The 16,505-nt window shown below is 35.5% G+C and overlaps 1 protein-coding gene across 1 annotated transcript in view; it reads left to right on the top strand.

The window, feature by feature from the left end:
• Nucleotides 1-1,328: 1,328 nt before the first annotated feature.
• GRIK3 (glutamate ionotropic receptor kainate type subunit 3) overlaps nucleotides 1,329-16,505 on the top strand; it is a 496,181-nt gene continuing 481,004 nt past the window's right edge. The window contains exon 1 of the mRNA XM_075195435.1: nucleotides 1,329-2,129. Within this exon, the coding sequence (XP_075051536.1) occupies nucleotides 2,015-2,129 (115 nt within the window). The 5' untranslated portion in view covers nucleotides 1,329-2,014. The remainder of the gene's footprint in view (nucleotides 2,130-16,505) is intronic.

Here is a 16,505-nt window from a genome sequence, read left to right on the forward strand (position 1 = left end):
AGGTTTAGGCATACGTTATAATGATCCCTAACATGCAGTGATAGGCAGCATATTGCTTGCATTCCCATTCTGCCTGGATGCAACACATGATAAAGCTGTTACATTGTACTAAAGACACTCATCTGAACTAACCCTTATCATTGCATGAAATGCACATGAGAGCAGCAAAGCTCAGCTGGCATGAAAAGTGGCACAATAAGTTAAAAAGGGGTCGATTTTGTAATTATCAATTACTTTTTATCAGCGCTTATTGTCTATCTTGGTGAAACTGGCATGGAGCAGAAAGGGTTAAGTTACCACTTTGACGAACCAGTCTCTGCCAATATGTTGTCTACCCAGCTCAGGCATGCATAGTAGAACTGAAAGCCCAGACATAGGCTTTCAGTTACACTTATAAACAAAAAATAGATGGAAATAGATTAAACATATTTTACATTTTTTTTAAAAAAAATATTTTAAAACTATTGACCAATAAAAATTACTAATATTAAAGCATTGTTTCAGTCAATTTCTTCTGTTATCCCCATCCTGACTTCTTGTTATATAGGCTTCCCCGTGGGGAAGATATAGCTGGTGAAAGTCGGTGAATTATACAATTGACAGTGGTAGCATCTTGATGTACAGGGTGAAGTCCTATCACCAGAGAAAACACCCGTTTTCGGTAGCCATAGGGCTTTTCACCTATTGATAAATATATCACATAGTAACAGCTGAAAGTATTGTACTACTACATAAATGTTTTTTTCCATTGGAAACCTGTCTTCACCTTTTACAGGTTTACTTTAATTATTTGTTTTGAAGGAAATAACAATGCAGAGTATACATGTTTTCCACATATTATTTTTGCTTTTTTAATTGCCTGCTATAGTTTTCTTCCTGTGTCTGTCTTTCTTTAGGCATTATGTGAACACCAAGAGATTTGTTAAGTATTAGCAGTTCTTCTTTTTTGAGTTTATTTTGTAAGTTTTTCTGCTGAGAATATGGGACATAAAACATGAACAAGCTATCCTGTAGACATATCCTTGTATAGTACAATTACTATTTTACTATATTACTATGCTATAGTAATGTTAGTATTTATAGTTAGATTAACCACGTTAGAAATCTAGAATTAACCCCCGATACTGATGAATAAGAATCCACTCCCTAATCACACCACACCTTCCCTTGCACATTCAAAGCTAAAAATCCATTTATACATATTTGTGTCACAGAGCCAGAAAAAAAACCAACGTTAATGCCAAGCAAATGCTGGCAGGTAACCCACTCCCAATAAGTAGCTTTATAGACAAGGGGAGGGGGGCTCAGAAAGCTGCCCTGTGTGTGAATTCAATCCTGACACCCATATTCTGAATGTTCAAGATAGCATTTGTAATCCAGCATCACCCTCCTGTTTGTCTTCATTTGCTGTCCACCCATCCACCCCTAAAGACTACACACAAGTGCATTGAATTGTATTCACCCACTGAACAAATCACAGTCATGAGATGGTAGCTGCTTTGCATGTGGAGCAGGCAGGCTGCCTGAGTGTGTCTGCCTTTGTCAGTCCAATTCTCTCACTTGTGCTAAATCTCTGTAGCCAGTGAAGGGAATATATTTTTTTTTCCCTTCAACTGCAGGATGGCTGTTGCTGCATCTGTCTTTCCTTCTCCCCAAGCCCCAGGGAGCTCCTGATCTCCTAGGTCTGGAATTCCACTCCACAGCTTTGCTAAAGACCACTTGATAGCATCAATGAGGACTGCATCTAAGCTTCTAGTCTTCAGCAGGTGAATGGGACTGGGAGAAGCAGACCAGAGGAACACACGTAAAAAGAGAAGCTTTTTTTGTGGTTAGTAGAAAAATCTTCTAACCTTTGCTTTCAGCTGCTGAGGCTTGGGGGATAGTCTGCTAACATGTGCAGTGCAGAGGCATTCAACTGTGACTGTCTTGGGCTATCACTGGAATCTTAAAACCGCAAAGGAAGTCCCAGGGAATCCCATATTAACTTAACTTCGGGGGGATTTTGTTTCTAACAATGACACATTACTGGCTCTCTTTTCGGAGTATGGTTTTAGAATACTGGGCAGTTTTGCTCTGCAACATCTTCTGGCTTCAAGACTGTCAAGGAATGCCACATGTTATTCGTATAGGTAAGTCTTGCATGCTATTCTACCACTTATACCTTGACCACCCTTCTGTGTCAGACATCCAGAATGTCACTCAGTGCTTTGCTGATTCCTTTGTTAGTGAAAGAGTTAACTGCCTGGGACTCTTTAAGAGAATATCTTTTAGGCTGTTAGCTGCAAACTCTAAATTGAAATGGACATTCCAGGTTTCCCGACTGGCCAGACACTAAATTTTGATGACATCTGCCTACACCTGCTTTGCTGTATCTTTCCTTCACTGCAGAGTTTATTTGAGCTGTCCCTATGGACACAGATATGAGCTGCGACTGTACCCATATATTTGTCTGCAGGTGGATCGATAGGATAGGTGTTTACACATTTCTTATGTTAGTTATAACGTTACCCTTTTAAAGTTGTTTATTCTTATGCATTAGCTGCAGAACAGAGCATTTACCATCTACAGGAAGGACGTTTGGCATGTAAAGGGTAGTATTACTAGAGCTTTCATGCATACGGATAATCAAGTACAGTAGTTACGTTTGAGATAATGTTATAGCTTTCTACACGCAGATGTCTAATTTCTAAGCAAAGGCAGTGTTCCCACTTATTGTCTCAAGCGATGTTTCAGATCAGCAGTCAATTCTTTGCTCAGTGCTGTCTTCTGCTTTGTGTTCACAAAGAACTGTGATAGTCTGTGATAAGTCACGCAAATGTTTCCCCTTTCGTATAAGATTAACTTTCTGTTATTCAACCATGAACAGCTAAGAAGTATGCAGGAAACTGTTCATCTCAAAATCCTGTTAAGGTTATAGACTGTGCTGTCTCTTCACTTATTGACCTTGGGTGTCCATTAATCTCCTTGTTCCCCAAGGACAGACTGTACCAAATTAGGTTAACATCTTCATTTCATTGAGTATTGAGACAAGAAAGCACTACCTTTATCCTGACAACTTATGATAATGAAGGACTGTGTGTAACCATTTTGTAAGTGATATACATCAGCAACTTTAACTAAACCAGTTTGCCAAAAAGGCCTACAGAACAACATAGGTAAAAAGTCATAAGGTATTGTACTGCCTTCAGATTTACTTATTCTAATATGCTGTCTGAGTAATGGCAACACTAATACACATTTAATACAAATCAATAAACATTACTTTGTTACAATTGATATACTTGTGTGTAGAAACATAGCAAAGCAAACACTTAAGTAAAGGTTAAGAAATACTGATGTCTGTCCTATATAATTAATTTATATTATTATATTCTTTAATATCGCATATATATTTATTTTAAATAAACTAGGCACATAAGGCATGTGTAGGTTATCTAAAAATAGGATACAAGGTGTACAATATTCTGTGCTTAGAGAGAGATACCTTAACATTTTATTGTCCATAAAAATGTGTGTCTTTGCTGATTTATTTTTTTTGCAAAGTGTAAAAAATATAGTGTTGTAGACTTATTAGGTCCCAAATGCAGGAAAAAAAAATCTATGCCATACTTCAGTGCTTCTTCTCTTCGTGAAAGAAATGCATCTTTACATGTCTTTTATACCTTACAAAGAAGATCCTTACTCTGAAAGCTGTTTTCAGTGTGTACTAGGAGCAGGTGTTGAAAAGAATATACTTTGTAAGCTATTTATTAAATGGAATTCAAAGTCAATGCATGTAGACACTCGGTAGAAGTACTGTTTTGTTAGTTTACTACAATGAATATACTGCAACAGGATGTTTGACAGTGTTACAGCATTTGTTTGCACTGTAAACTGATTCTGAAAAGCTGAAACAGAAAGAAAATAACACATCTCTCAAAAAACTGCTATTTAAAATGATTTTACTATAGTAATGGAAAATTTAGTGCAAAGCAAAATCAGATGTATTATAATCGTGGACAGTCCATTAAAGGCGCATTCACCTATCTGCATTTAAGACCACCTGTTACAAAGAGAATTTATAATAAATGCAAATATTCACTTAACCAATTTCTAACTACTAACCCATAATTTAATTAAGTAAAAAAAAAAAAAAAAGCTCAGCGCAAAATGAGCCATGTGCTAGAGTATTTAGGGTTCTCATTGCCGCAGGAAAAGACTAATAATAGAAGTGAGTTATTTTAAGCTGATATAGGCTGCTTGAAATTCCCACACATTTGTATGCTAAAATTACTGGCACATGTAACTGTTTTAATTTATTATACGATATACTCAAAAATTCTAATGATGAATTCGGAAGCCTTACACCTTCCAGTCCTGCTGTGCAGATGGGTTAATAACCGTTTGATCACAATATGTCTTACACAAACGGAATTGCATTTTTCTCTTTCTAAAAATATGATATAACAAGATATCCAATAGAGAGTTAAGGTCTCGGGGGTCACGCAACAACATCAGGGACTACTGACCATTCATCAAAAAAGGTTACAAAGGAAAATAAAATGCTTGAGGCTTACACTTAACCTGAATTTTACAAAGCAGGTCAAAGATCAACTAGGATTTCTGTTTTTATACTTTATAGTAAAATAAGATTTTGAGGTTCAGGAAGCGCATCTTTTCGTCTTGCATGGTGAAGTATATTGGAGAATTTACTCAATATATATTAAAACACAAACAAAGGTATGTCTTAATAATTTCTGTTCTACAGCAACGGAATTCTGGACTTTGTATAAAATTATGGTAATTACAAGACGGCATAAATAACTTGCTGCGCTTAGACATTTTAATAGAATTATTGGTCTTAGAAAAAGCAATTTCTACAGTATTCATGGACGCATCCATTCGTTACACCCGTCATGTTCTTGCCAGTCACTGTTATCTTGCCCATATGCTTTTTTTATGGGTTTTTGTTTTGATTTTCTATGAAACAGCAACATGATTTGGGGGCAGTGTGAGTAGCTAGTGGGGAATCTACAGCCCGTCCCGACTAAGGTTGTGGATATATATATATATATATATATATATATATATATATATATATATATATATATATATATATATATATAAAATAGATAGTGGATAGATAGATATATAGATATAGATATACACACATATATATATATATATATATATATATATATATATATATATACCTACTTTTTTGTCTTTAATGATATTGTGAATCATATAGGATATTTGTACTGTATAATACATGGTATTGTACGGATGCTACTGTAAATCTGATGTTGTGAAAGTATTGCAGGAATGGTTTCTACAGTAGGTAAGTGAAATTTGCAACATAGGAGTAGAGCTCCCATGTGTCCAAGTTTTCCTAGGGCAGCTCCCCTTTCACCCCGAAATCGTGAGCTCACAATCTTTATATTACCATAATCCAGACTCCAGGGTATGGGGGGATATATTCTTATAACTGCTATGTCTTGAGCAATATACAGCTGAAATGAATGTGCAGTCTGTTTTTCCTTTTAAATACCGGAGCCGTTAAAGTAAGTCAAAGTGCTCATGACTTGATTTGTATTTGGACTTCTGAGACCTCAGCTCTAACACAGAGTCCTGATGAGTGTACTACACTGTGACATCCCAACCTGTGGAGTCCAGCAATGGTACCAGGGAGAGCACTCTATAATCTAAAGTATGTTCTATGTCATCACAACTACTAAAAATATTAAAGAATATTTTCTATAAATTTATTGTTCAGTTCCTTGTTTTAAATCTGTTTTGCTGAACTGTGAATGGCATCTTAATAAACAAAATGCATAACCCAGTCATTAATTATTGTGAAATGGTTATGACCATGTTGTAGCTCTTTATTGTGATTATATTTAATGTATTGCTATTATATTATCTTTAACATTGTTAACCCCTGCTTCTCATGGTTCGTATCCCATCTGGCTCTTTATGTCTATCTAGCCTTACTCCACTACATTGCATTTTTTCCTGCAATTCTCTCCATAAACATTGTTGTTGTACCTGACTCTTTGTTTCTCTGTCCGTTCCGTAGTCTTTTACTCATAGAGTGACCAAGAGTGTCAAGTACCTTTCTGCTGAAAACGTGGAAAATTTTACTTCATTATAGATAATGGGTTAATCCTCTAAAAGCCTCTAGATAGAAAGAAAAAACATTGGAATGTGCCTGTGTGATACATACACAAGCATTGTTCATGATAATATTTAGTATTGCCATTCACTAGGTATAGAAACAATACATATTTTCACATGCAGTTCACATTTTTTTTTATTTAAAAAGTTCAATTGTCAACTCATTCACCAAAGGGATACAGTGCATTAATAATAAAGACTGCTCCAATTGAGGTGAATTAGCAGTAAGGTAAAGATAATTTTACTTTTTTTTTTCTTGTTCCACACTTGTGTATAGTATCTATCTGATGCATCTATCTAGTTCTGGACATTTGTATTTTTCCCTGCAATTACCCCATCCCGGATGTGATAAAGTCATCTTTCTAACAAGTTATTTTCTGCATGAATGTTAAAAAAAAAAAGAGAACTTGTTTAAATGTTAAGATTTCTATAGGGTATCGACTGCTAATATTCAACAGCTATCCTGTTTATTGTGTTCAACTAATTGATACAGTCCAACCATCAAATGTTTTAACATTTTTTACCACCAAAACCAGTTGGGAGCTGCTTTACCAAATATCTTTGATATATAAAACTGTTCCTTGCGGTAACATGGCTACCACCAGGTGGCCTGTTCACTACTTTCAGATCACCCAGCATATTAAGGACAGGAAGGACAGCAGTTGTACGGGTACCGTTTTTTTCCTCACTAGCCTAGTGGCATCAATAGCTCTGAGGAGCAATTAATCAAAATTAAACAACCTGTTGCCGAAAACCAGACAGAGAAGAGTAAGAAAAGGTACAGAACCTGAGTACTGTCAATGGATATAGTCAATGCCTTACTGCTAAACTAAGATAGTCCTATATTTGTTTATCGCTCTTATTTTCCCTTTAATATATATTCCATCTTTGGTTTCTATATATCACTTTGACACACCTGAAGCCAGGAATTGTCTGAATATAATTTGAAAACATAAAGGTTGAGAAAGTTAAATCACTTCTCTTTATGTCTCCCTCTGGTGGTTGCAATATGAGATGTTTATAGATTATTAATTCAAACATTACTAATTATGAAACATTGTTCCTTTAAGTTATCCAGGCTCGAAAATAAATGGTTTCCTGGACTGAAATAACCAAAAGTTATTGCTTGATAATGATTGGCCAAAAATGTGCCAATTTATACACTAGGGACACTATTATATTATAGTAAACAATAAATATAAGTATTACTGATTTTGTTGTAGGTGAGGACACCTTTTGGCAATATTAATAAATGTACATATACAAGAAATTGAGGTCTTCTGTACAGAATGGCAATTTTGGTAGAAATCTCCGCTCATTTTTCCTCGCACCTCACAGACGTTCCGGAGACACTTCACGGCTAATTGAATTCCCCCCAAAGTGTATGATTGAACTTGTGTCTCTATGTCCCTCCAACTGCTCATTGAATCATTGGAATCAGAGTGCTGATTGGTTCTTGACTCCTACTGGTTGATTGGACAGTTCTTAGCAGTTCTTTAATTGTACATTGGAAATAAGTAACAGCTCAAATCAACTCATTTGATAAGTGAATCAATTCACATTGAAACACTTAATTTAGTGGATGAAGCTAGATTACATCGACTGAATGCACTCACCACAAGTAGCCAGCACAATTTTTTCTTTATGTGACTGTGGGTAGGAATGGAAGAGGCATTTGACTATAGAGACAACATATTTAAATTAATTCTTCTAACAAACTTGTTCTTGGTGCCAAATTAGGATGCTAGCATCTTAAATGTTGGCTTAAGTCCATTTGGAATGTTCCCAAAAATGTATTCCACTGTACATTATATAAACAATATAACAAAGAGGAATGAAATGGAACATAATTAAAGACGTATACAAGGAACAAGGAAGTAAAGCAAAAAAAAACTTAGATTGATGGCTCCAGGGAGAAAAAGAAGTGAGCCAACGTGTTGTAGAACCAGGCTCCCAACACACTATAACATTTGTCAGTAGTGCTCTAGTTCATAAGCGTCAGAGTCATGATCCACAGCAGGAAAAATTCGAAGACATCTTATTTTATATACGTCTCACCTCTATCTGTCCTTCATATAATTATTACCAGTTGTTTGAACAATACAATGTACATATTTACATATTTAACATATGTTAACAGACCTAAACTGATATAGTACTAGTAATAATGTGTTTGACCTGCTTTAGCAAAGTAATGATGAGGACTCTGTGAAAGGTGAGTAGAGCGAAGAAAAGAGAAGGGCAAGCACAGTGTACATGTCCTGTATGTTGTATTACAGTATATATTCATTAGCATGACTTGTGAGTACGGTGCTCATGCTATATTAATAAGTATTGGTTTGTAAAGCTTAGTACCAACCACATACTAACAGCATTGACTTTAACAGTGTGACTCTGTACAAAATCCATTTCCCAAATGTGATGTATCCCTGACGTTCACTAAACCACTTGTCTAAAGCCATTTGCTTTTAGCTGGAAAAACCCCAAACATATTGATTTTCATTCAGGATCTGTCTGCTTCTGCACTAGGAAACGTATACAGGAATCTCCTAGAGACACAGTGACTGCAAGCTACCCGCAGTGGCAGAATCCGTAACAATGTCAGCTTGGAGGGCAGGGGAAGGTTAAAATTAGAGTGTGCAATACCAAAAATAGGTATTTCCTCCTCGGTAAGGGCCACATTAGTTGTAATGTTGTTTTCACATAGATCAATTGAAAGATATGCTGTATGATTTAAGTGGTTAAATAGCGTCATTAATGTCATTATGAGCTAAATTTATATTCTTATGAATGCATCTGTAATTAGCAGTTTTGATAAATTCTTAAACTCAGTTTTAAAAACAGTCCTCAGAAAATATTAGTCCTGCTAAATAATGATATACACATGATACACAAAGAACAGTTTAAAAAGGAGGTTGTATTTTTTAACCTAAAATTCATTTAATTTCAGATGTAATGCATTTTCAAGCAATAATGCAATATATTTGCAAGCAGCAACAATGAGCATGCTCAATACTTTTATAAATAGGAATGGGGGAGAATACAGGTAAACTAGATATGCAGGATAAGGTGCAGGTTCTATTTAATTATATGTCAATGAAGTAGCATATGTCCAAAATCTAAGACTGAAAGTACCACATGGCAGACTCCAAGCTAAGCATGAATTGTAGCCTACAGTTTACACAGAGAGAAGATGATATGATAGAAAATTGAAAAAATATGGTGCATTTAACAGGTAGTAGAAGGAATCTTATTTAATTATAGCAATTTTTTTATTTAGCAACAGATATACTGCATTTTGGCAACAGGATATATGCAGTAATGGTACATGCTCACGTTTTGAGTCAATTCACCAAGTTGACCTCTACATAGAGCCAATTGAATCAAATGTTGGTTGGTGCTCTGTGTATTGACTAATACTGTATGATGCACTCTAGAGAAGTGACAGCCTAACAAAGTGTGCTGTAGTCTCCATGTTGCTGTGGTAGGAGGCAGCTACTCTGCACAGGTCTTATGTCATATTCACATATTTCTCAATGTATAAAGTGTAAACAAGGTCCCCAATGATTATAAGACCAGTGTGTAAAGGTATACTGTGCACATTTTAGAAGTCTGACATGAAACTTTGTATTGTTTATCTAAAGACTGTTCTGTAGTCTACTTGTGATCCACAGTTTGCCTTTTAGCGTTTTTCTTTTGGCTCTCAGTTTTCAGATCCTGCTCTGAACCTCTATTCCTTGACAGTATTTCAATTAGGTTCTGGCCTATGAATATATAAAATGTGTGCATGACACTTACCAAAACATAAAGACAATTGATTTAACTAACAAATTGGAAAATTACATTTTTCTTTAATATTCTTTTTTTTTATTTTTTTTTTTAAACAAGTAACCATACTAAAATTGTTAAAAGTAAATTTCACAAGGGCCTATGTTTTGTGTTATTCATGCAATATCATCATAGAGTTCAAAATACTGCTTATCTAGTCCCATTTGTACCACAACATGTCTTATAGTCCAAAGTTTTGTTGGACTTTAAATCGTTCTCTCCCACCCATGGTATATGCATATGATATGTAACCAAACAAATTGGTTTCTGACCACAAGCCAAAAGTGTAGGTGTCAATTAAGTAGCTAAAAAAATATGTAATTTACATAGTGTGCAGAGTCACACGAATCTTAAGATACATGCAAGTCTGAGTAGTGTGCAAATTGTGGACAGTTGAGTAAGCGCTGGCGCTTGTAGTACTGCAAGTTCCAGGAGACCAATAACTTCCAGGGTCATTTTTCCCCCCATTTATTTATTTATTTGTACAGATGGGAGAAGGTCCATGTTGATGATCATCATCATCAATACAGATCTTGCACCAGGGAGGAAGCAAGCTCAGCAGATCCCTACATGTACATGTAAAGAAGTACAATGGTCATCAGGTCCTGTGTGTTTAATGCTGTGTTATATACTTTTGATTTGTAACAGAAAAGTGGGGTTTATTTGCATTTTAGGAATGCCATGATAAAAGCATGGGAGACCAGAGTCAGGCCTCCCATCCAAAGTAATACTAAAAGATGAATGCAGAATCCAATAGAAATGTTGGTACTAGCTACTATTATGTGCAAATCGCATTGGATACATTAGTATACAAGAGTATATACAGAGTAATTTTGGATTCTCAAGGTCTCTTCTCGTTAACTGTAAAAGAAAATTAAAGAATAAAATCATAACATTACCTTGCAACTACAAAAACCTTGAGAAAACTACATATCTCTAGCCTCAAAATACTCGGGAGAACTTGTCGATAACATATTAGGATAATCTTGTGGGGTTCAATAAAATGCATAAAATTAACTATGGAGAGAATTCAGGGAGACTGGTTTTGCCATTTTTCTGTCTAATGCCCTGAAAATAGAAATATATATAATCCAATATGCCACCAGATTAACTCCCGATCTTATCTGGAAATAAAAACAATACAAAATTCTATACAAAAAAGTCCAAGTCATTAAGGTACAAATTATTTCTGTCAATTCCTGCCATGAAATAGTTAAGCTGTACTGATAAGACATTATAAAACTAGATGCAGAGTCAATGAGCTTTTATAGCTACAGAACATATATTCCTGCAAGCAATCAAGCTCAACGTCACAGCACAGATTATAAAGTTAATATGATGGCTTATTAAAATTATACTCAATAAATAGAAAATACCAATCGCAGTAAATGTTTTACTACCTTGGGACAAATAGGACATTATAAAAAATAATAAAATACAGCTGCAGATATTTTTCCCCTTAAGTTTATGCAAAATATAAAAATTGAGATACAGACAGTAGTTAAGAAATATTTTGTCCTGTACTTGGTCAATACTAGAAATGGATATAATGCATCCATGGATTTTTGAGAATGGTGCAAACAGGAATCACACTGTAAATAAAGATTATTGCTAATAATATTATAATATTTACCATACATATAATATATTATAATATATTTAATATATGAGACATACAATCTAGCAAACAATAAATCATTATATGCTTCATGTTTCACAACAAAAGAAATATTATTTTTTTTCATTCCTGAAAATGGTAATGAGACGATTCAGTGATTGTACAGTACTGTGTGGATCAATAGTCTGCCTGGGTTTTAACATGTGTGGAATGCTCAAGTAATACGCCATCTTCAAGATTACAGTACAGTGCCCTTTTCTTTCAATGTGTGTGTACATGTATACTGTGACTTGAAGTGGCTGCACCTTGCAATAATGGCTGCATATTTGTGTCAGTGAGACTACAGGAAAGGGTTAAGCTTCAGATGACATTTTGCTGGTGTAAACTGTTTCTCATGCGTGTCTTAGTCTAACCATGGAAGTTAAAAGAAGGCAGAGTCATGCAAACTTAAAATTGGACTTCTTACGTCCAAAGGAACAAAAGAAGTGTTTCTTAAATTTATCAAAAGCCAAAACACAATGAAAAAGGGAGGTATTTTGAGAATGTGATGTGTGTATGCATGATGATTGATAGTGTGTTCATGATGATGATTAAGAGTGGAGATTAGTGAATCTCTCATGTATTGTTCGGTGAATTAATTAGAGCCCTTTCCCCAATAGTTTTATTTAGTTTAAATTATTCAATCATTTATTGTGGTTTGAGCCGTCGATCTAATGAGGTTTGACGGAAGTCCAAATTATTGCTGTCTCTTTCTTTTCACAATATATACATACAGTTTTATAAAAGTATGCTGTAAAAGCGGTAATGGTTTGGGATGTAAACCATTCAAAATAGTAGTTTTAGTATGATGATGCCAATTTTTTAGTGTGAGTGAATATCTCGTATTTCAGTCAGCAAAATAATTTGAAATCACAGACCAGCCAAGATCTGACAAACTACAAAAATGTACAAATGTGTTGCCTTATGTCCAATTTTATATTTCCATGCTCTTTAAATACACTTTGAAATCTTTTGATCTCCTTTAATCCCACCTACCCACAGGACTATCTAACTTTCTTTTTTTTCTTATTTTGCATTTAATTAACCAACCCTTTTGTTTCCCTTTCAATGATGTTTTACTTACAGTAATATCCAGAATTGTGTACACCTCTCATGAGGCTCCTACAGAAACTTGCTCTGATCTTAATCCTCCCCTATGAATTTCTGGGATATCTCTTTAAATTCATATTTTTATTTGAATCAGTAACTTTCTCATATTGGAGAATGGAATAGGGTAGGTTATCATCGCTTCTCTACCCTGCCTTTTAATTGGAAGTCCATTTTAAGCAACTGAATACTACTTTTTTTCTTGACTAAAGTCACTGCAGTGGATATATTTAAAAAAAGAATTGACTGTGGTGTAAATAAGAATGATTTGACTAAAGGGAATTCATTTGATTTGTTGCTAAACACACCTGTCTTGGGAGGGGTCAGTTATAATATTTATTTAATGAGGGAAGCCTGTTTCATGATTGAACTCATGTGTCTGGTGAAAAGGACACATAGATGTTCCTCGTCATCCTAATATTGTTGGTCATCTCTGTAACAGAGCGCTGTTAAGAGAACTTACCCCATTGGGGCTTACAGTCTAAATTCCCTAACATACACACACAAACAGAGAGAGACTGTTTAATAGCAGCCAATTAACCTACCAGTATGTATTTGTAGTGTGAGAGGAAATCGGAGCACCTGGAGGAGACCCACACAAACACGGGGAGAGCATACAAACTCCTCACAGCTAAAGCCATGGTCAAGAATCGGACTCATGACCCCAGTGCTGTAAGGCAAAGGCTAACCACTAAGCCACTGTGCTGTTCCTAGTTCACAAATAAGAATATCTGGATTTCATAGATTTTTATATGTAATCTTTGCTGAGTTGTGATAACATTTTTGATCAATGAAATTATTTATTATGTATTTTTATTTTGTTAATTATTATGTGGTGATATTTTACAATGATGGCCGGGGAATATCTTCTAGTAATTCACATGCCAAGCATAACATTCTTTAATCTATTTCTAACATAATTGAGTCTATTCTTCAGGTGTATCGTTCTATAAATGTAGCTTCTTTGAATGTATGTTTGCTTTATTGGCTGATATGGAATTCTAAGAGTGACAGCTAGCTGTCAGTAGAGGGCAGTATACCATACTAATATAGTGTGCACATGAGGTTATAATACCATGAATGTTCCCTATTGTAATACCTTAGCTAAAATCTTGAAATAAGCCATGGGTTATGGATTTGGTAAGGTGAAAAAAAAGATGTACAGAAGATGAAACAGAGAGAGAAAACATGGGAATGTAGAAACATATTCCATGTACTATCAAAACCTTCTTATTTATTTAATTATTATAAAATCAATTATTCCAATGCCGTAAAAGTAATATATTTGGGGTGAATCACATCTTTCTTTTGAAGCCTAAAACCCCATATTTTGGAGTTCCAATTATTCAAGGGAACATAACGGTTTCAAAATCTATGTTGGTAATAATAATTAAATTACTTTATTGTTTTGAATGGACACAGTGTCCTCAGCTGCACTGCTTTCCTCAGTTCATAGCAACAAACTGTAGGAAGGGGGAGGGGGCAGGGGATAAGGACTCACAAGAAGGAACATAGTGCAAGTGGAAGAGACAGGAGCTTTACTTATTTCGGTACACTGAAGGCATGTCAATAATATATTCCTTGGAAAATATTATATTGTATCTAAACTGATATTAATGACAAAATAAAATGGTAAATGAGGGGAAAGATTTATTTTTATAGTTAGTTTACAAACCAAAGCCAATGTAGACCACTAGACTACTGTGTCAGAATGTATTGCATCCAGAGATGTCTATTGATTATTCCTGGAAGCAAGAGGATTTGGTAAATAATGATTTTAAAACAATCATGCAGAATTGGGCTCCTGTGCCAGATTGCTATGAAACAGATCTCCATGGTAGGTTTGACTTTATAATAAAACTTGGATGTCGACAGGGCACTTCAAAAATTTAGCTCTAGGGCCAAGCCCTTATAGCACTGCCTTTCTGGAGTGTCGGCAGCATTTAATTTTTTTTTTGCATTTTTGGCGTTTCGGCAAAAATATTAAATGTTGTCTTTTAGTAACATTTAAGCAAAGCTTTTATGTGAAGGCAGCACGCAGAGTGCAATTAATAATTTGTAAATATGCAATTTGTCACATCTTGACAAGTCAACATGGCAGAAATTTTGGCATTTACCAAAATAATATCCATCACATACAGAATCAGAAATATATGTGCTCTAATTCCAGTGTGAAAAAATAAGATGCCAGAATTTTCATGCTTTAAGCTGTCCAAAGTATTCATATTTACCACTTTTTCATGTATGTGCATGTGTAAAATACATTGAGGTTATTTCCATTGTAAATTACTCTACGTCATGGTCGAAATGTTTGGAGGACTAGAAGCAGTGGCCACTTTATTAGATACACCTGTTCTTTAATGCAAATATCTAATCAGCCAATCACATGGCAGCAATCCAGTGCATAAAAGCATAAAGAGCTTCAGTTTTTGTTTAAAACAAACATTAGAACAAGGAAAAAATGTGATCTATGTGACTTTGACCGTGGAATGATTGTTGGTGCCAGATCTGTTTTGAGTATCTCAGAAACTGCTGATCTCTTTGGAATTTCACTTGAAACAGAATTTGCAGAGAATGGTGTGCAAACAAAGAACATCCAATAAACGTCAATTCTGTAGGTAAAAATGCTAGTCGTGAGACAAGAAGGTGACAATAACTCAAACAACTATACGTTACAGCATTGGTAAGCAGAAGAGCATCTCTGAATGCACAGCATGCCAAATCTTGGATGGCATGTGGCAGAACACATATCGCGTTCTACTCCTGTCAGCTTTGAATCGGAAACTGTGCAATCAGGGCCATAACTAGGGCTGTGCGACAGGGGCTACCGCCCAGGGCGCAATGCTAAAGAGGGGCACAATTTAGGAATATTTTAGGTTAATTTGGTTAAAATTAATGGCTAGGGGGGCGACATTTGTCTTTCTCGCCCCAGGCGCTAGAATTCTAAGTTACAGCTCTGTGTGCAATTATGTGGGTAATGTTTTCTTGGCACACATTTGGACCCTTAATACTAATTGAGCATTGTTTAAATTTCCACAGCCTACCTGAGTATTGCTGTTGACCATGTGCATCCCTTTGTGGCCACAGTCTACCCATCTTCTAATGGCTACTTCCAGCAATATAACATGCTATGTCACAAAGTAGTCGTCATCTCAAGCTGGTTCCACATTCATAACAATGAGTTTAGTGAACTCCAATGACTTTCACAGTCACCACATCTCAATCTGATGGAGCACCTTTGGGATGTGGTGGGAGATTTGCAGCATGAATAAACAGACAACAAATCTTCAGGATCTGTATGATGCTTTAATGCAACATGTTCAAACTAGCATACCATGTAAAAAAATATATTCTTAAAGCATTGAATGTGGGTGACCACAATACAAGCCAAAACCCATATGCTGATTACCACAGTGCAATCTAAACCCATATCCTGGTGAACACAGTGTAACACAGAGCCCCATATTCTGGGGACCACAATGTAATGAAGAGCCCGAATCTTATGAGCACAGTTTAATGCAGCAGCCATATTCTTTTGACCATAGTATAATGCAAAGCTCATTCTGGGGACCACAGTACAAAACATAGTCCTTTTCTGGTTACCATAGAATAATGCAAAACCCGCTTTTGGCTGCCAAGAAATAAATTCAAATCTCAGATTTGGTTGCTATGGTACAATGAACAGTCTATATCCCGATGACCACAATAAAATGCAGACGCCATTTACTGGTGCCAATGGTACAATGCAGAACGCACT

The sequence above is a fragment of the Mixophyes fleayi genome, chromosome 2 (genome assembly GCF_038048845.1).
Source record: "Mixophyes fleayi isolate aMixFle1 chromosome 2, aMixFle1.hap1, whole genome shotgun sequence".
Classification (NCBI taxonomy): domain Eukaryota; kingdom Metazoa; phylum Chordata; class Amphibia; order Anura; family Limnodynastidae; genus Mixophyes; species Mixophyes fleayi.